The sequence below is a fragment of the Salvia splendens genome, chromosome 18, assembly GCF_004379255.2.
Source record: "Salvia splendens isolate huo1 chromosome 18, SspV2, whole genome shotgun sequence".
Lineage (NCBI taxonomy): Eukaryota > Viridiplantae > Streptophyta > Magnoliopsida > Lamiales > Lamiaceae > Salvia > Salvia splendens.
The window spans coordinates 4,078,365-4,100,165 of NC_056049.1; the positions used below are offsets into that span (position 1 = coordinate 4,078,365).

Genomic DNA, 21,801 nt, shown 5'->3' on the forward strand with positions numbered 1-21,801 from the left:
CGAGCACCAACAATGATTTTATCCGAGCAAAATAATGAAGGTGTCCGGAGGTTACAAATTATTCCAAGTACAAATGTGCTCGGAACCATGTCAAACATAGTTCAAAATTCTGCACAAAATCTTAAATTCCATATCATGTCAAACAATCTAAACAAGCTCTTACTATGTTACTCATATTCACAGTTTAAAAAATGTTGCTACAAGTTACTTACAATTGTTGTCAAAAACAAAAACATGACATGTAGCAACTCCTCCATTTTCATATACTATTATGTACAAGACTGAGAAAATCTATTTTCTGCACAACCACCTAAATCCACATATTTTCACCCTGTCCCAAAGCTACAACCTACATGCTCCTGAGTAATAATGCTAAGATGGCCGTGCATCACATCACTGGTAGGGTATGCAGGGAAACACAACTGGTAAAAGCATGTATGAGATGAAGGATGTCGTCCACGGGATTCAAAAGTCTTGTAGATGTGAAGCTGAGAAGCTAAACCACTGAAACCTTTAACCGGTAAGTATTTGATCGAGGTCCAGAAGAACAGTATATTCTTTTTCTGCTCCGCTGTCATCTCTCTAACAATCTTCCAAAACCACGATATCTGATCATCTGTTTCCTTAAAGCCATGATACTTTGTATGTGCTTTCCAATCATACAGAGATTGCACTTTCACTGCCGTGTAGCATAAAGTCCAGATCTTCTGGTTCCAAGCATTTGAAGAATGATTGTTTGAAACGACGACAAATCATAATGTCAGTAAAACCTCTAGCAAAATACTCTACCTGGTCAGCAACAGATATCACAAACAGGTGTTGTATAAGAGAATCAACATATTGCCTCCTGTTTTTACTATTTACAACAATACTTTTCCCATTAGTGCAGAGATCAATAGTCTTCCTTGTCCCCAGCTCCTCAACTTCATGAACAAATGTTAGACCTAAGGCATCTTGATCAACGAGCTCCGGGTCCATCTCCAAGATTTGCTTGCAGCTGTTATATAACAAGGGATCTGCATCCTTTATATCTTCTAAGGTGATCATACGTCCAGCCAATTGCAAAAAGAATAGACGATCAAATACAATGCCGACTTGTATCTTATGCATCAAGGCTAAGGCAATCATCTTTCCGGAGAACCTAAAATACTCAAGGTGCAATGGGTCTACTTTACATACTGCAAATAGAAATAACAATAAATGGAATGATAAGTCTTGTTAGTTTCAACTGAACTGTAACTGGAAGTATTTCTAGTGTTACAAATCAAGTGTCTTTCTTTACCTAAATTAGGTTAATCCACAGTAAGAATCAGACAATTTTTTATTGAACAGGCCTCAGATAGTTTTACCATAAAGTAGGCAAAAAGGAATTCAGATAAACATGATTTAGGTTAATAGATAAGACATCAATTACAGGTTAATAGATAAGACATCAATTATTGTTTCTCATCAATTACTGGTGCAATATATAGAAATAGGAATACGAAGGATCCATACCTGCACTTGGATAGAACCTTCGGTGATCATTAGAGCAAGCTACAAAGAGGGCCTTTTGAGGGTTGAAGATTGCTTGGCATACCAAGAAAACCCACTCTCGTAGAACACCAGGGCCAGTGGGTTCCTCATTTTTGAACGCCAAAAACTAGCATGTAATGAAAAAATATCTGCATGTTTCATATACTCAAATGATTCTGTCAACAAATGTGATCGATCAATAAGCATCTCATGCCGTTCCTCATCATCATTGCCATTGTCATCGTCATCCTTCACCTTGGGAAGCATTAACATCGCTAAATGTCTCCTTGCCTCAAAGTCGGTCGCTTCCTTACACACAAAAATCCAACTATGGTCCTCACCCCTCTTGTCTTCTTGGCTTTCCAAAATAAACTTTCACAACCATTGAAAATCTTTGAGATAATATTAAGTTCCTTCATACATTTAAGGTCATAAGAAAATCCAATACAAAGGGTATCCTTATCCTGTTTCAAATCACTATTAATACTACCCTCGAGTTTCCCCAAACACCACTCTAATTTACTTAATAAATCACAAAAATTCGATAGAAATTTCTAACTTCATCCATATAAACATGTGGGACGCCACGAAGGTCCTCAGTCGATGGAACGTCAATAGGATCACACCCCTCAATCGCCTTCCTCAGTGGTAACGCAAATGCAGAGAAATCACTTATATCAACCAACGAAAGCCCCAAAAAACATCTTGACTCCACACCCAAAACCAAAGCATGGGAGAGTTTAGCTGCTAACTCCTCAACAAAAGGAAATACATCTGGAATCTCAACTTCAGCCTTGTTTCCTACTATAATACACTCTATCATTGCCCCTAAACTACTTCGGCAATAACAGTACAATGGATCATCAATTCCAGCTGCCTTCTTCAACAATTTACAGAATTCCAAAATTATAGGCAAACATTCTTGAAGCTTATGGATAGGCAGCATGATGTTCTTAATCGAATTGATGAAATGTTTTATGGCCCTATCAGCCGCACTCCTATTCGATCTAAAAGGTGACATATAGAGCATGACTAGCGCTGCAGGGGCCGAGGAAGCACTGAACATCTTCATAGGTTCAGATGCTTGTTCAAGGTCCATCCGTGGAATAATCGACAAGAACTCTGCAAGCATTAACTTCACCGAAACAGGAATAGTGAGCGGAGGATTTTCCTTGCACATAATGAAGATAAACAAAACGCACTCGTTGATGAGCTGGCAGGCCTTCCATTGTTTGGTGCTGCGCATACGGAAACGAGAGAGAGTTCTGCGAAATTCTCCACTTTACATTCAGCTAATGTCTGATGCAAATGCAGCTGTTTGTTGCCGTTGAAAATCCTCCGCTCGGAGACCGGAATTCCGGTGATGGAGTGAATTTTTCCGTGGATGGATTTGATGGTGTCGGAGGAGTGGGCGTGGAAATCGAGGATGTTTTCCCAGAATACATTGGTTATGGTGACGGAGAACTCGAGGCGCGAGGGAGAGCGGAGGGGGGTTTTGTCCTTTCGATTTCGAATAGGAATTATGGGGGGACGAAGAGAGTCGGCGGCGGCGTAATCGGCGAGCTTGCGCTTGGAGAGGGATGAACACATCGGCGTTTGATCACAGAATTGGTGTGGCTAAGTTTGGGATTCAAATCTCCTCTGGTTTTATAGGGTTTGGAGGCTGAATTGGGCTGGGCCTATTTATTTTATGGATTTATGATGAGATGGAATAGGATCTTCAATTGAGCCCATTTATTTATTTTCAATATTACTATGATTTCAGTTATTACAATAAAATCACATTAATTACTACTCCCCCGTCCATAAAAAATAGGACACATTGTGAATGACACGTGTTTTAATCTGAAATTGATAAAATAAGAGAGAAGGGAAAAAAGTAAGAGAGAAGTAGTGTTAGTGGAATGTGAGGTTCATATTATTAGTAAGAGAGAAGTAGTGTTAGTAGAATGTGTGGTCCTTAATATTAGTAAGAGAGTAAAGAAAAAAGTAAGAGAGAAGCTGTTGACTTTCCTTTTTTAACTGTGCTCTATTTTTCGTAGGCAACCAAAAATGACAAATGTGTTTTATTTTTCATGGATGAAGGGAGTATTATTTAAGTGTAAAATTTTCGAGAAATTTCAGAAAAAGAGGTTAATTTCGCTGACCTTTCAGAATGTGAGATCGAGACATGCGATTTTTTCGGAATAAAGAATTTTTTTATCTTTTTTCTCCTTTTCTCTTATTATTTCCCTTCCAACATTTATCAAATTACCAAACTATCCAACTCAAATTTAGACTTAAATTTTAAAGAAACAATCGAAATTGTTTACGCCTGTTTTGAATGCGGAAATTAGTTAATGCGTTTAAAATAAACTATGAAAAAATGAGTTACAATATTTGTCCAAGTAAAGTTCAAATTTTTAGATGCGCATAATATTTTTAGACTTAATAGATTTGTTAGTCAGATTTTCTATACTAAAATTTTGATATACACATAATTATTAATTGAACAATAAAATTATGGAGTATAATCTAAGATTCGATCAAAGCCTTGATAATCCACAACTCTATATAAATCTTCGTTTTTCCCGAAAACCTAGTTCGCCTCAAAGTCATAACTGAGTGATCATATCATGACTTCGATCAAACGCCCCATGGAGACGTTGTCAATTCCCTCCAAGCGGCAAAAGGTCGACGCCGACGATTTTTTCATTCTCCCCATAAATCCTATTATTAGAACGGCAAAGGACCACTCCATCTCCGCCCTCCCTTCCTCCTCCCGCCTCCAATTCCACGTCATCATAACCGATGTATTCTGGCACTATCCCGAATGCATCCACGACGTATTCTCCCTAGACTTCCATGCCGACTCCTCCGACACCATCAAATCCATCCACGACAACATTCAGCTCATCACCGGAATTCCGGTCACCGAGCGGAGGCTTTTCTACGGCGAGACACATCTCCATTGCGAGCAAACATTAGTTGAATGTCAAGTGGAGAATTTTGCAGAACTCTCCCTCGTTGGCCGTATGCGCAGCGCCAAATACCCGGGATCCTGCGACCTCATCAACGTGGCCGTTTCGTTTATTTTCATTATGTGCAAGGAAGATCCTCCCATCGATGTCCACACTACACCGAAGTTGATGCTCGAGGAGTTCTTGTCGATGATTCCCCGGACGGACATTGAACAAGCGTGTGGGCATTTGAAGATGTTCAGTGCTTCCTCGGCCCCAACAGCGCTAGTCATGCTCTACATGTCGCCTTTTGGAACGAATAAGAGTGCGGCTGATGAGGCCGTTAGATATTTCCTCACCTCGATTAAGAGCATCCTGCCTAGGGATATGCATCATGAGTGTGTGCCTATAATTTTGGAATTTTGTAAATTGTTGAAGGAAGCAGCCGGAATTGATGATCCATTGTATCGTTTGTGCCGAGGTAGTTTAGGGGCAATGACGGTGTATACTGCGTTAGCAGCTAAATTCTCCCGTGCTTTGGCGTTGAGTGCGGAGTCGTTGGTTGATATAAGTGAGCTCTCTTCATTTGTGGCACCACTGCTGAAGGAGATTAAGGGATGTGATCCGATTGTTGTTCCGTTGACTGAGGATTTTCGTGGCGTACCTCATGTTTATAGTGATGAGCTTAGAATTTTGTATGGGATTTTCCATGATTTATTAAGTATATTGGAGTCGTGTTTGGGGAAACTCGAGGACCGTATTAGCAGTGATATGGAACAAGATAAGGATACCATTTATATTGGACTTTCTAATTACCTTAAACTTATGAAGGAACTTAATAGTATCTCAAAGATTTATAGTGGTTGTGAAGGTTTATTTTGGGAAATTATGAAGAGTACAAAGGGAGCTTTCTGTAGGCTTGTTGTCATGTGTGCAAAGAGGGGTGAGGACCATAGTTGGATTTTTGAGTGTAAGGAAGTGACCAACTTCGATGCAAGGAGACATTTAGCAATGATGATGCTTCCTAGAGTGAAGGCTAACTATGAGGTACGGCATGAGATGCTGATTGACCGCTCACATTTGTTGGCAGAATCATTTGAGTATATGAAACATGCTGAGATTGAGTCCTTACGTGCTGGTTTATTTATGGAGTTTAAGAACGAGGAAGCCATCGGCCCTGGTGTTATACGGGAGTGGTTTTTATTAGTATGCCAAGCAATCTTCAACCCTCAAACTGCCCTCTTTGTAGCTTGCTCTGATGATCGTAGAAGGTTCTATCCAAATCCAGCATCTAAAGTGGACCCAGTGCACCTCGAGTATTTTGGCTTTGCGGGAAAAGTGATTGCCTTAGCCTTGATGCATAATGTACAAGTTGGCATCGTATTTGATCGTGTATTCTTTTTGCAATTGGCTGGGCATACAATCACCTTAGAAGATATAAGGGATGCAGATCCCTTGTTATATAACAGTTGCAAGCAAATCTTAGAGATGGAACCTGAGGCTGTTGATCAAGATGCCTTAGGTTTAACATTTGTTCATGAAGTCGAGGAGCTAGGAATAAGGAAGACTATTGATCTCTGCACTGATGGGAAAACTATTGCGGTAAATAGTGAAAATAGGAGGGAATATGTTGATTCTCTTATACAACACCAGTTTGTGATATCTGTTGCTGACCAGGTAGAGCATTTTGCCAAAGGCTTTGGTGACATTATGGGTTGTCGACGTCTCCAAAAATCCTTCTTCAAGTGCTTGGGACTAGAAGATCTGGACAGGATGCTACATGGCAATGAAAGTGCAATCTCTGTAGATGATTGGAAAGCACATACAAAGTATGAACTTTTTAAGGAAACAGATGATCAGATATTGTGGTTTTGGAAGATTGTCGGAGACATGACAGAGGAGCAGAAAAGGATTCTACTCTTCTTCTGGACCTCGATGAAATACTTACCAGTTGAAGGTTTCAGTGGTTTAGCTTCTCGGCTTTACATCTGCAAGACTTTTGAATCCAGTGGACGACTTCCTTCGTCTCATACGTGCGTTTACCATTTGTGCTTCCCTGCGTACCCTACCAGTGATGTGATGCATGATCGTCTTAGCATTATCACTCAGGAGCATGTAGCTTGCAGTTTTGGGACAAGGTAAAAATATGTGGATTTAGGTGGTCGTACAAAAAATAGAAATTTTCATAGTAGATGAAAATGGAGGTACATGTCATGTATTTTTACAACAATTGTAACTTGTTGCAGCCTCTTATTAAACTTGAATATGGGTAACTTAATTCAGGACTCTTTTAGTTTTGTTTGGCATGATATGAAAAAGTTAAGAACTAATGAAACTAGAAAACTCAATGTCCTAATGAAACAAAAAAATTGTAAAAAGAACTAATTAAGTCAAATATATTAATACAAACATCTTTGTGTTTTACCTTTCTTATACAAATACATTTTTTCAATATTTTTTGTTGATCATGATTTGGTTCACTTCTCTTTTAAGTTAGTGTTTTGTTGATCGTAATTTGGTTCAATCACATTCAATATGGAAGATTTTTTAGAATACTCATTCTTACGCTTTGGCAATACGAATTCAAACACGTCGACAATACATAGAACTATTTATTTAAATGATCAAATTTGTACTCCCTCCGTCCCTGAAAATTTGTCCCAACTTTCCTTTTTCGTCCGTCCCCCAAAATTTGTCCCATTTCACTTTTACCATTTTTGGTAGTGGACCCCACATTCCACTAACTCATTCCTACTCACATTTTATTATAAAACTAATATATAAAAGTCAAGCCCACATTCCACTAACTTTTTCAATCCACTTTCCATTACATTCCTTAAAACCCGTGCCCGGTCAAACCGGGACGAATTTTGGGGGACGGAGGTAGTATAAATTAATGTTCAACATCTATCTTCCTCCAACATGATAACTCATCAGATGCCACTGAGATTGAAAAATGTCGTGCAAAAATATGCTTTGAAGATACTGAATGGGGCTTTTCAGCACAATGCTCTTGCATCCCACCTCCTCGATTTTCAAGTTCCGGATCCGCCACTACTGATAAATGAAACGGGAAATTGTCACCATTCACGCCTTCTATATTACCCATATCCACAGTTTAAATAGAGGTCGCTACATGTTACAATTGTAATTTATCACCATTCTCGTCTCGATTTTCGTCTAGTTCAAAAAAAAAAGGTCAAGGTCTTTAGAGTCATCCATTATGTACAAAAAGACTATGAGAATTTCTATTTTCTGCACAATGACCCCCAAATCCACATATTTTCACCATGTCCCAAAGCTGCAACCCACATGCTCCTGAGTGATAATGTTAAGACGATCGCGCATAACATTACAGGTCCGGTACGCAGGGAAACACAATCGGTAAAAGCATGTATGAGACGAAGGAAGCCGTCTACGGGATTCAGAAGTCTTGTAGATGTAAAGCCGAGAAGCTAAACCTCTGAAACCTTCCACGGGTAAAAATTTGATCGAGGTCCAGAAGAAGAGTAGAATCTTTCTCTGCTCCGCAGTCATATCTCCGACAATCTATGGATTGAGACAAAAACACCAAAAGATGGATGTATCAAACATGCATATACAATGAAAACAAACTTGTTCATATGGACAGAAATTGGATGCAATTACATTGGAAATTTAGACTGTAATATTTACTGATCTGCACATCAAAGAAGGAAAAAGGAAATGGAATGAAGGGCAAATTAAGAATAAATCAGACAAAATTTAAACAGAATCATGTATATACGTGGGATGAGGTGTAACTAAACCTTGTTTTGCCTTCAATAACTAAAATAAATAAGAACTTCATTAACATACCTTCCAAAACCAGGATATTTGATCATCTGTTTCCTTGAAGCCATGATACTCGGTATGTGCTTTCCAATCATCTACACAGATTGCACTTTCACTGCCATGTAGCATCCAGTCCAGATCTTCTGGGTCCAAGTATTTGAAGAATGAATTTTGGAGACGAGGACAACCAATAATGTCCTCAAAACCTTTAGCAAAATGCTTTACCTGGTCAGCAATAGCTAATACAAACCGGTGGCGTATAAGAGAATCAACATATTTCCTCCTATTTTCACTATTTACAGCAATATTTTCCCCGCCAGTGCAGAGATCAACAGTCTTCCTTGTTCCCAGCTCCTCAACTTCATGAACAAATGTTAGGCCTAAGGCATCTTGATCAACGAGTTCCGGGTCCATCTCCAAGATTTGCTTGCAGCTGTTATATAACAAGGGATCTGCATACCTTATATCTTCTAAGGTAATTGTACGCCCGCCCAATTGCAAAAAGAATAGACGATCAAACACAATGCCCACTTGTATCTTATGCATCAAGGCTAAGGCAATCACCTTTCCGGAGAACCTAAAATATTCAAGATGCATTGGGTCCACTTTAGATGCTGCAACAGAAAATGTAATAAATGGAATGATCAGCCTTGTTAGTTTCAATGATCCGGAACTGGAAGTACTACGAATATCACAAGGATTCTGGTACCTAGGAAAAATTTTCTTTTTTTTTTGAGTTACCCAATAATACAATTTCTTCTAATGTCACAAGGATTCTGGTACTACCACACCTATGTTATGCACAGTTTACCAAAGGATTTTGAAACTTAGTAAGTCTCTTAATTGAGCCCCAAAGGATTTCTTCTAAGTCTCTCAAATGATTTTGCTTGTAAAGCACAATTATCACCATTCAATATCAAAATAAGCCACATCAAATATTTAAAAAAGCCAAATTTCTAAACTTCAAAAAATTCACAAAAAATGTACTATATTAGTAACAAAAAAGAAACTACATTCTAATGATCTTTGTTAATAAAGCAAAATACCCTGACCCTGATTCTCTTGTTTGAGACAAGTTATGAAGAATGGAATATTCTATTCCTCTACAGTGAAAGTCGTTAATAATAGATTACCCAAAGAAATAGGTAAAAGAAATTTCCATCCAAGATTTAATAGTTGGTCCATGACTCAGTTCATCATTTTTGTCACAAAAAGAACTAATGTAAAGAGATAACCTAAAACATGAGATAATGAATGAACATGATAAAAGCTTGAAAATAAAACTAAAAATGGCAGAAAATAGCTATTTTTTGCCTAATAACCATGAATTCGTGTGGAAACAAAAAAACAAATCTTGACATTCAAGAATCTACTACAGCCGAAAAAATGGACAACTTCGTCACAGTTTCATTAATCCAAGTAATGATCAGAAACTACTCAGTCCTACTAGCTGGAAACATAATTTATAGAATACTCAAACACAGACCACTGGAGATGGTGGAGAAATCAGAAATGAAAAGCTAGAAACTTGCTGCATCTTGCAACTATAATTTCCTACTGAGGTATCTCAAACACATCTGAAACAAAATTTTCCAAAGCATTACAGATTCATCTAAAAGTGCATTATCCATTCTAACTATCCGGTCCATCATGCAAGCCCAAAACTAAAGAAATTAACTATCTGTAATTTTATGGTTGACTATCTACAAAATACAAATGGGAAAGAAATTTCACCGAATTAAAGCAAGACATTCCTGTGTACCCTTAAAGAGAACATGTGTTGTAATTTGTTAAAGCACATTTGTACAAGTGAACATGAAGGAATTATACCAGACACGGGTGAGTCTCAATCAGATAGATATGCACTTATTAAGTTCCTGACTTCTTTTCAAATTCTCCATTACAAAGATAATATGTACATGTAATAGCAACCAGGTGCTTTCATCTACAACTATCTAAGAAAATTTGAAATATGTGGCATTCATCTATGGGATGAGATACATCATAGTCAAATAGTATGTTGGCCAGCCAACAGCAGCATCACTCTAGCCTCTTAATGCAATATCTACCATGTAGTTTATGTAACACCAATCCAAATTTCTAGCTTATTACAGTTTTTCTTTCAGTTCTCAAGCTCTCTCTCTTTATGTAGTTGATACTTGTAATTTGCAAATGCTTGTAATGTGCCTAATAATTTGTCTTCATAGATCATGCATCTCATTGCGCTACCACTGCACTACCATTGTCACCCCCAGTTTGTATACGGACTTCTTGCTCATAAGCTACTAGAGTGGTTAACAATTCGTGTTAAATACAAGATGAACTTCTGAGTGCTTATTTAAGCGACCAATAACAAAGCTCAAACTTGTTTCGCACAGTTCACGCTGTCACAATTCACAAAGGATGTTTGCTATAGAAACTCAGATCTAAATGACAAGTGGGAATTCGTGTCCTGACAATGTCCCCAAAACCTGACCTATCTCACTAGGAACAACCAGATGTTCTTTTCCTTTTCATGCCAAGGTACTAGTAGACAGATAACATTGTGTCTTTTTATTATATCGACAAAAAATCAAGTAAATATTAGAAGAAAAAAATAACCATCCTTTGAAGCTCTATTACATGGTTGCAAGACTAAAGCACAACTCAATGTTATGACAAAATAGAGATGTATAAGCAACAGTATATCATCCTCTGATAACTTATATATAATGTATGCAAAATTTCAAAAGCTTGCAAAAAGCATAAAACAGAAAAAATTAAGGAATTATAGTAGGAAACAAAGGATCCACACCTGGATTTGGATAGAACCTTCTAAGATCATTGGAGCAAGCTACAAAGAGGGCGTTTTGAGGGTTGAAGATTGCTTGGCATACCAAGAAAAACCACTCCCGCAGAACACCAGGGCCAGTGGCTTCCTCATTCTTGAACTCCATAAATAAACCAGCACGTAAGGACTCAATTTCAGCATTTTTCATATACTCAAATGATTCTGCCAACAAATGTGAGCGGTCAATAAGCATCTCATGTATCTCCCCGTAGTCATCCTTCACCTCGGGAAGCTTCATCATTGCTAAATGTCTCCTCGCCTCAAAGTTGGTCACTTCCTTACACTCCATAACCCAAGTATGGTCCTCACTCCTCTTTGCACACCTGACAACAAGATTACAGAAAGCCCCCTTGTTTCTCTTCATGGTTTCCCAAAACAATCCTTCACAACCACTGTAAATTGTTGAGATCTTATGAAGTTCCTTCGCAAATTCAAGTTGATGACAAGATCCAACACAAAGGATACCATAATCCTGTTTCACATCATTGTTCATACGGTCCTCCATTTTCCTCAAACACATCTCGAATATACCTAATAGATCATGAAAAATTTTATACAACATTCTAGCTTCTTCTCCATAATGACATACCCTACGAAAGTCCGATGGAAATTTAATAGGATCACAGAAGCCCTCAATCTCCTTAATCAATGGTGCCACAAATGAAGCAAAATCTCGTATATCAGCCAATGAAGGCCCGGGAAAAGGCATTGACTGCGTACTCAAGGCAAAATCATTGGTGAGTTTAGTTGATAACTCCTGAACAAAAGGAAATATATCTGGAATCCCAGTTTTGGCCTTCTCTCCAAGCTCAGTATTCGGTACCATTCCCGCTAAACTACTCCGGCATAGACAATACAATGGATCATCAATTCCAGCCGCCTTCTTTAACAATCTACAGAATTCCAAAATTATAGGCACAAACTCACCACTGATATTATGCATCACATTAAGAATTCCCTTACTCGAGGTGACGAAATGCCTAATGGCCTCATCTGCCGCACCTCTATTGTCCTTCGACATATAGAGCATGACTAGCGCTTTTGGGGCCGACGAAGCACTGAAAATTAGCAAATGCTCAGTTGCTTTCTCCGCGTCCGTCTGAGAAGTCAAGGACATGAACTCCGCGAGCATCACCTTCACCGTCTGTGTAACATAGACCGGAGATTTGCTCCCGCACAGCTTGAAAATCAACTTGATTACGTTGTTGATGAGCTTCCACGCCTTCGGGTGGCCCGTGCTGCGCATACGGCCAACAAGATAGAGACTGGCGTCGTTCTGCACCTTGCATTCGGCTAGGGTCTTGTCACACTGCAGCTGCCTTCCGCTGTAGATGATGCTCTGTTCGAATGCCGGAATTCCGGTGATGGCCTGGATTTTGCCATGGATGGATTCGACGGTGTCGGAGGGGTCGGCGCGGAGGACTAGGGTGCGGTCGGAGAGTATGCGGACGAAGAATTGGAGGGGGCGGGAGGATGATCGGAAGAGGGAGGGGGAGGAGGGGAGGGTAGAATGGTCCTTTCGCATCCTACTAGGGTTTATGGAGAAAGGAGGAGAGTCATCGTCGGCGTAATCGTCGAGTTTGCGCTTGGAGAGAGACGACGACATCGGCGGTGTTCATGGAATCGTAAACACGGCGGCGCAACACAGTTCAATTTTGGGGGAATTGGTGAATCAAGAGCGGCGATGGAAGGGAGAAGGAGGAAGAAGAAGAGGAGGAGGAGACGAGTGTAAAGCTGTGTTTGTCAAAATTTAAGAGAGGATTCTTTCTATTGTGGGAGTAAAGGAAGGAGGTTTTCGCTAGGGATGTCAATTTAACCCGCAATCCGTGGGCTAATCCGAATAGCCCGCCAAATTTATAGGGTTTGGGCTGAAAATTTTCAGCCGATAAAATTACAGCTCGATTAGCCTGCACCTGATTAACCTGCAACCCTAGACCCAAAAACTCGATGGGTTGGCCCGGAAACCCAATAAAATTTCTCTTGTTCTATTTGTTTGACTCTAATTCGACACTTCATTGATTATTTTATAATATAGATTACTGAAAAAATAACTTTTCAATTTTATATATTAAATATATAAATTATATATTAAGTTTTTATTAATATAATAATAGATAAATGAATTAGAAACTTCAAATTCACTAAAAATATATTTAAATTTCTAAACATGCTTTAAAATTTCTTGATGTTTATGTTTTATTTTGCATAAATCTTAAATATTAGTATTTGATCATATTTATGTTTGCGTTTAAGCATATATCTCAAATTGATCATAATTAAATATTTTACATTTTATAAATATAACTAATTTTCACCATTATTTATTGGATTGATCGCATGTTAATTTTATCGGTAGCAACCCGATTAACCCGACGGGCTAGCCCAAAACCCGAGCTTTTAGGGTTAGGGTTGAACTTTTATAGCCCAGAAAAAATCACAACCCGATTAGCCCGCAACCGATTGACCCGCAACCCGAATAGGGTTGGCCCGAAACCCGGTGGGCTGGCCCGATTGACATCCCTAGTTTTCGTGTCATTATTTTATTTTGTGCTAAGAATATTAATGAAGCTTTCATTTTACCCTTGATTTGTCAAATATTCACTAATTCTGATTGTTTCTCTTCTATCTTTTATCATCTCATGACCGGACTCAAGTAACACAAATAAAAACATACAAATGAAAAAGTATCTTTGACTACTAAAGTTAATTAAAAAGATATATCAAAATTTAGATGTCAATTGATTAATTATGTTTTATAAAACATATATTTAAACAAAAATAATTTTATGATGATTCTAACTATATTTAATTACATATGTTCTAGGGAAGAAATTTTACCAAATTTTTATAATAAAACAAAATTTTATCTTTGTGAAGTTATGATATACTATTTGAATTATTTAGAAATTTTATACTCTTGAGTCCTACAAGAGTATATAATTTTAGTTGGGCATAGATTTTAATACACAATTGGTAAATAAGAGAGAAATAAAAAGAAAAAATAATTAAAGTATTATTAATGGAGAATGGATCATACCCTAATAGAGAAAACAATATCCAAAATTATAAAGTGAATACTCCTGTATGACGGACTAAAAAAGAAACAGTGTATGCTCTTGTAGGACAGATAAAATAATAAAATAGTCTAGATATTTTGTTATCGAAACATCTAAATTTTTGTAGAAAATATGAAGATTAAAATAAATGAAAAAAGAATACTCAAAAAGAGTACAAAATTCTATAATTTGAGAAGTAAAAAGAAATATGTACTATAAAACTCAAACATTTACATACGTAGTAGGAGAGAGATATTTGCCAATGTCTCAGCATTTGCTTACCATTGTCAATGACGTCAAATTAAGCAGAATGACAAAATTACTCTTACAAGCAATATTTTCTTTATAAGCTAGTGATTCGTACTCTAATCCTACAAAAAAATCTCATCCATCCTTTTAATATATCTGATGGTTATAAATGGTGGAAAGTTGTCACTTTAGTTTGGATTGTTAGTATAATATAAATCTGTATGTATATATATATGTGTAGGGTTGTGATATAGGCAGAACTAATTCTTAATGTCGAACTGTTAAACTAAAAAATACTTCATTATTAGACAACACGCTCATTTTAAGATTATTTTAATTCAGTCTTTCTTCAATGAAATAAAACGATCAAATAATGAAGTTCGTATAAAATGAAGTGAAACGAAATTTCTAAAAGTTTGTTTCAAGTCCTCTTACTCAATAATATTAGTCTACACAATTAGAATATCGTGGTGAAGTCATTATTGGGAGCTCAGAACGTTTGGGAGATCAAGGAAATGGCTTCGAGTTGTGAGACAAGGCCAAACTATTCGTACGGGATAGATTGTAGATGCAAAAATTAGAGACAAAAGGCTCTCTATCTCATTTATCAAGTGTTAGGTCGACAATACACTGAAAAGATGCAAATGCTAATATGCTTGTTCAAGGTCCGTCCGTGGAGTCGAGAACTCCAACAACATAAATTTCATTGGTTTAGAAGTCGAAAGATTAGATTGAATTTAATCAAGTTGATAGTCAAATAACAATGTCGATGATAAGCTGTCAGACCAGCGAGTGTCCGGTGCTACGTGTACAACCAACGAGATGGAGACCGACATAGTTCAAACTTTACATTCAACTATTGTTTATTTTTTAAGTGTCGTTGTCAAACTAAATGAAAATAAATTACGAAGAGTTTGTAACCCGATAGGGTTAATTTTCATTTGTCATTATTTTTTTCAAACTTTTATAAATTAGTCAAATAAATGTACTTGAAAAAATATTTTGATTCATAATTTATTTTATTTTACTTTTACTTTTACACTTATCACAAAAATATAAGAAAAAATTAAAAAAGTTCATTATTACTCATGAAAAAAGGAAAAAAATGTATTCTCGTATATCATTGAGTTAAAATAACGCTCATTTGTATGTGTTCTTATTTATTATAAATAAAAAATTATCAATAGATATATATTATTTTTAAAAAATGTAAAAAGTTTTGAGCTGGATTGGTTTGATGGGTTAGCTCGAAGCCCAAAGGTGTAGGCTTTATAGTTGAAATTTATAAATTAAAACAAAATCATAACCCATCTTATCCACACACGAATAGTTCAATAAACTGATTGGGTTAGCCAGCCCGAATCCAAGCAAGTTGGCCTGATTGAGACTCCATTTAGTAGGCCATGATTTCTAATTCTCCAAATTTCTACTCATTATCTAAATAAGTATTTTTTAAAGGTAAATGAATGTAAATTAAAGTTGGACCATGGTGGATTTGAATGTCCTTTAAAAATAGTAGTGATGTTTTTTAATAGGTAAATGAATGTATTTAAAGTTAGATCATGATGTATTTGAACCCGAAGCCTTTGATCTCATGTATTACCATTCTATCACTTGATCAACTCATACAGAGCTCTAAATATATTTTTTCTTCCAGTGTTGTGTTGTTCTTCTATATCCATTTGTCCTCATCCGAATTCTACCAATGTGATTGCTAAGACTATCTCCCATCATAGATCAAATCTCATTTTTTTGTAGAAAACTTCTCTAATCATTCTATAAACTAAATTCATTTTTGTGTTACTTCAAAAGTTTTGTGAAGTAAAATTACATTTTAGTGTAATGTACATTTAGAAATAATTTGATTTTGGTATAAATGATGGAAGATACTTTTAACTTTGAGTAATATAGCTTGGCACAAAAACTCCAATAGATTGAAAATCAAGTATTAATGCAGTTTGCATATTTATAAAGAAAAGATTGATTTTAAAGTAATTTTTATAGAGTAATCTCTATAAGTAATCTAGGTCTGGATAGATGGTTGTTAGAGCATCCACAACCGTGCTCTTGCCAGCGGCACGGTTGTGGGCCCGGGCGGTACTATTCATGTCTGCTCTCTGGCAAGAGCACAACACCCACAACTGTGCTCTTCCGCAAGGACGAGCACAATTAATTTAAAATTCAATTAAACAATAACATTTCCATAATACTAAAATTCATTAAAAAACCACAATAAATATTACAAATTACAAATAAAATAAAAAAGACATAATTAAAATCCTAAAAATTAAAAATTACATAATTAAAATACTAAAAATTAAAAATTACATAATTAAACTCCTAAAAATTAAAAATTACATAATTAAAATCCTAAAAATTGAGATTGAGAGAGTTGTTTAGTATAGTGTCATTTTTTGTGTTTGAAATGAGAGTATTTATAGATGAAAGTATGAATTTTGGGGTTAAAATAATGAAAAAAATAAATTAAAAGTGTGGAAAAAATGGATATATTTTATTAGGAAGTGAGACAAAAAATTTTTTTATTAATTTTGAATTTTTCAGATTTTTTCAATTTTTTTAAAAAAATAAATAAAAAAATGATAAATCAACGGGCCAATCGGAAGCTGCCACGTCGACGCGCTGTGCTCTTGCCGCTGGCACGGACGTGCTCTATGCATAGAGCAGCGCCCTGCCAGCGGCAAGAGCGCAATGGTGGCGGAGCGCGTCCTTGCCAGCGGCAAGGACGGACGGTGAGCTGCTGCTCACCGTTGGGAATGCTCTTACCATCAATGTTCGTCCCAATTTTTATAGAGTAATCTAATAAGTAAGCACTTCAAACAAACGAAAAGCACTTCATTTTAGTCGACCTCCTTTTCTCCATCATTGCTAATTCTTCATAGCCTTAGCTTGAATCCACTTGAAAGAAAATCATCCCTGCAAAACATCGCAACAAAAAAAGGGCAAATATAAACAGAGCAAATACCCAAAACACTATAAAGTGAAAATATCAAGATAAGTAGAAGAAAGGATTAGAAACCACCTTTTCATCTTCATCTCCATCTTCATCTCCTTCTCCTCCACACAAGGCCAAACAAGGCTCTCGACAACAACCTCCGTGTCGAAAAACGGCTCATCCGCCTTCGCCTTATACGAGGCGCTGAAGCCAATAACACGAGCGATTGCGACGGTTTTCTTCTTCAGATCGTACCAGCTGAGGCACATTCCATCTTCGTTCAGCAAACCTCGCCGCCGCCTTTGGAGTAAGCCAGCGGCCGCAGATCGCGACACGGCTGCTTGAATCGGAGCAATTTCACCCATGACTGCTTCACGCCGTATTCCTTCATCAACCAGATCTCGGTGCTACATTTCTTCCCAGCAACAACCGCCGCAAGACACCCTCCCAACACCTCCACTCATTCCAAACCACGAATCGCGGCGCCTCTGTGTTCCGGCAGCGGAATCTCGCAGTGCTCCTCCTTCCCGAGATCAAACGCCATGATCACCATCTTAGGCTTGTCGTCGTGCTTCGCAACCGTGTGGAGCGCGCCGTTCAGATAGATTCCCCACCTTGAGGTGTGACGTGGCAACACATAGGGGAAATCCTTTGCTTTCTTCCATGAATTGGATTTGAGGCTGTAGATCGTCGTTTCCGTGGTGAAGGCAGCTCCATTTATGTCGTTTGCAGCCTGACAAACCCTAACAACTTTATAATCGTCGTGTTTAGAATCGTATCCCAGCGCGAATGCAGACTGCCCGTACTCGGATCGGAAAAATCGAGCGGGAATCACCGGCTGCGCCGCCAATTTGATCTGCTTGCGGATCGCCGGATTCCACAGGAATATGTCGCCGGAGGTGGGGATGAGGAGAACGAGGCCATCGCAGGAGCCCGTGACGGAGAATGCCTCGATTCGCGCGTCGCCAACTTGCAATTGCTTGAAGGAATCCAGATCTACGTAGTAGAATGGAGATGAATCGACCAATAGGGTGAGATTTCTGCTGGATCTCAAGGACTGTTGCAGATGCAGTTGAGTGAATTGTTTGCTGTCGATTAAGGATCGCCATGATCTGGAAACGGACCTGAAACGCAGCAGCGCCTTCGGCGGCAGGCGGCACAGAATTTCTCTGACGATTTCTTCGGGTAAAAACGGCATGGTAGGGCTTTGGATTTGGTTGAAGAGAGAGTTTTTTTTTTGGTTGAAGAGAGAGTTTGGATGTTGGATTTTGAAGTATCAAATGTGCGACGAATTGACTACTCCCGCAAATTACGTTTAATTATATCCGGTTGAAAAGTATAATGCTCATGCGCTCGTAACATAAGTTGATGGGCTGGTTGGAGAGGCCCATGTGGAAAATTGATGGGCTGGTTGGAGAGAGGCCCGTTACACACACTATATGTAACTAACTACACACACTAAATGAATGCACCGAGAATTACTACTCCCTCCGTCCCACTTTAGGAGTTCCAATTGAGTTGAACACATATTTTAAGAAAGTGTTTATATGTGTAATAAATAAATGTTGTAGTAGATATTGGAACCCACTTTTGGCACATATTTTAAAAAAGTATTTGAGTGTATAATAAATAAATGTTGTAGTGGATATTGGAATCCTCTTTTAACACATTTTAAATTGAATTATAAACATTTTTTATTAGTTTATTCCAACCGGAACTCCTAAAGCGGGAAACACAAAATTGATCAACCGAGCTCCTAAAACGGGACGGAGGGAGTACTACTTAACACAAAGTCAACATATACTAGCATCTTTTTCAGTTTTTTTTTTGTGCTTTCCTCACGTTAGCTTTTATTTTATTTTTTATTTTCTTCATATTTTCCTTAGGTCTAGTACTCTCTTCGTCCGCTATTAAGAGTCTCATTTGAGTTCAGCATGAATTTTAATAAATACTCCGTATAAAGGAAAGTGGATGAGAAAAGATAGTAGAATATGAGACCAATTTTTGTATACTAGTTTTATAATAGAATGTGAGTGGAATGAGTTAGTAGAAAATGAAGTCTACCTATGATTTATAGTAAAAGTGAACAATGACTCCAAATAGCAAACAGATTAAAATAGTAAAACAGGACTTCTAATGGCGTACAGAGGAAGTATTTCGCGGTAGGAAGCTTGGAATGTTCTGACAAATTCAATACTAATACTCCCTCCGTCCCACATAATTTGACCCAATTTTCCATTTTGGGTCGTCCCACATAATTTGACTCATTTCACTTTTACCATTTTGGGTAATGAACCCCACATTCCACTAACTCATTCCTACTCACATTTAATTATAAAACTAATATATAAAAGTGGGACTCACATTCCACTAACTTTTTCAACTCACTTTTCATTACATTTCTTAAAACCCGTGCCCGGTCAAAGTGTTCCAAATTATGTGGGACGGAGGGAGTAAAAGGTTTGTTGATTTCCCACTAAATAACTAAGATTTCTCTTGCATAATGGACAAACTTCATTTCTTGTGCCATGAAATAAAAAAAAATGCACATTGAATTTGTATTGATGTGTTATCTGTTTGCTTTTGGATTTTGGTGAGTATCATCATGAATTTGATGTAGTAGTAAATTTGCAATTCACTCGTCAAATTCTGAGGATATTTCACCTGCATCAATGTTCTTACTTGCATATAACAAGCTCGTATAGTGGATCATCAAGTAGGAATACTCTGATGTGTTCGATATCATAAGTTTTTGATGATTAACCATCATTTCTTTTTCCATAACTTCTTGAGTTCAGTTCATCCAACAGAGACAACCATCAGAATCACATCCTGTCCCAGATCCGACTTCAAAGATATCCTCCTCCGTTACTACTACTACTACTACTACTACTACACCTTACAAACACGACTCGTTCGAAACAGTTCAAGTAGATTCTTTCAAGATGGTAGGATCAATTGAGGCAGAGGTGGTGATAAACCATCTAAGAGAAGCGATAGTTAAGGTGTTGAAATCAAAAGATGTTGGCCCTCCAAAGAAGCTCGTGGAGGCTCTCATAAATATCGTCATTGAAGAGTTTCATGGAGAACAAATGGCTTGATAAACTCATGTTCAAAAAGTTCAGCTGGGCTTTCCTGGTTTTTATCATAGGGCTATTGAGCTATTCCCTTCGTTGATGGTTTGTTAGGCCTAAGAACTGAGCACTTGACACAAGCAAAACGAAATACTCCTATCATATCATAGTAGTAATTAAATGTACAACCCGAAAATCAAAACAAAAACCAAGCACAACTTTGTAAACGTAGTAATTGATGAATCCGCGAATTTCTGATGTTAGTAAATGCTGGTAGAGAATACAGATCACGACACAGAGAATTACGTGGTTCGATTTACGTAAATTCTCTGTGTCGTGATCTGTATTTTCCTGCATTCACTAACATCAGAAATTCGCGGATCCATCACTGGCGCCGTCTGTGGGAAACAGAGAACCAAATTTGTGATAAAGCGAGTTTTTGATCCTCTTCTACCAAAAAAATGCATACCAGATCACATAACACCCGTGCCTCCGTCCGTGATAACCATGAGGAAGCTAATCCAGCAGCCCATAGGCCTGGAAAGCAGCCTCGTGAAAAATCTACTTCCAGTTCTCACGGAGAAGGAACAAGCCGCTCAAAAGGTCCACACACCGAGTCTTCCCAGCAGCCTGATTTGAATGAGGCTGTCAAGCTGTTCTTGGCTGAGAAGCAGGATGAGTTCTTAGCCTTCCTGCAAAAGAGCCAAGAGCCGAAGACGAAAAGGGTGGATTCTCCCTCCTCATCCAGACATGAAAGTCACTACCGCAGTAGTGACGTGTCTTCCAGGAGAAAGAATCCTCAACCCCGACATGTTCCTGTTCCTCCTCGGTACCGGAACCACAGGAGAACTCCATCTCCTCCGTACCGAAGAGATGTCGGGTTCGCCATGTACGGACTTGAATAAGCCAACGATTGTGAAGTCAAAGCTTCTAAAGAGGATACAAGACCACAATTCAGCTTAAACAAGCAGTTCGTCTGAAACGAACTGCAATAAGCCAACGATTGTGAAGTCAAAGCTTCTAAAGAGGATACAAGACCGCAATTCAGCTTAAACAAGCAGTTCGTCTGAAACGAACTGCAATAAGCCAACGATTGTGAAGTCAAAGCTTCTAAAGAGGATACAAGACCGCAATTCAGCTTAAACAAGCAGTTCGTCTGAAACGAACTGCAATAAGCCAACGATTGTGAAGTCCAAGCTTCTAAAGAGGATACAAGACCACAATTCAGCTTAAGAATCAAGCACTTCGTCTGAAACGAACTGCAACAAAGGTCCGATTCACGCGATAAAACTTGCCTGAATTAGGACAAGGGAAAGTCCGATCCAAGCGATAAAACTCGCCAAATTAGGACACAAGACGAGTCCGGTCAAAG

The 21,801-nt window shown here is 37.9% G+C and overlaps 3 protein-coding genes and 1 pseudogene across 3 annotated transcripts; 1 reads left to right on the forward strand and 3 right to left on the reverse strand.

The window, feature by feature from the left end:
• Positions 1-154: 154 nt before the first annotated feature.
• LOC121776159 lies at positions 155-3,108 on the reverse strand (annotated as a pseudogene).
• Positions 3,109-4,130: 1,022 nt separating this feature from the next.
• On the forward strand, positions 4,131-6,596 carry LOC121777922 (E3 ubiquitin-protein ligase UPL5-like). Its single transcript, XM_042175254.1, has one exon. It carries the CDS (start codon positions 4,131-4,133, stop codon positions 6,594-6,596), a length of 2,466 nt encoding a protein of 821 aa, XP_042031188.1.
• A 935-nt stretch (positions 6,597-7,531) lies between these two features.
• Positions 7,532-12,860, reverse strand: LOC121777383 (E3 ubiquitin-protein ligase UPL5-like). The gene is made up of 3 exons (XM_042174626.1): positions 11,062-12,860; positions 8,292-8,881; positions 7,532-8,003 (listed from the first exon to the last, which is right to left on the reverse strand). The coding sequence occupies exons 1-3, from the start codon at positions 12,701-12,703 to the stop codon at positions 7,740-7,742; spliced, it is 2,496 nt and encodes an 831-aa protein (XP_042030560.1). The 5' UTR covers positions 12,704-12,860; the 3' UTR covers positions 7,532-7,739.
• A 4,164-nt stretch (positions 12,861-17,024) lies between these two features.
• LOC121777652 (F-box/kelch-repeat protein At3g06240-like) lies at positions 17,025-19,622 on the reverse strand. Its single transcript, XM_042174971.1, has 2 exons — positions 17,443-19,622; positions 17,025-17,336 (listed from the first exon to the last, which is right to left on the reverse strand). The coding sequence occupies exon 1, from the start codon at positions 18,551-18,553 to the stop codon at positions 17,816-17,818; it is 738 nt and encodes a 245-aa protein (XP_042030905.1). The 5' UTR covers positions 18,554-19,622; the 3' UTR covers positions 17,025-17,336; positions 17,443-17,815.
• Between the last annotated feature and the right edge of the window lie 2,179 nt (positions 19,623-21,801).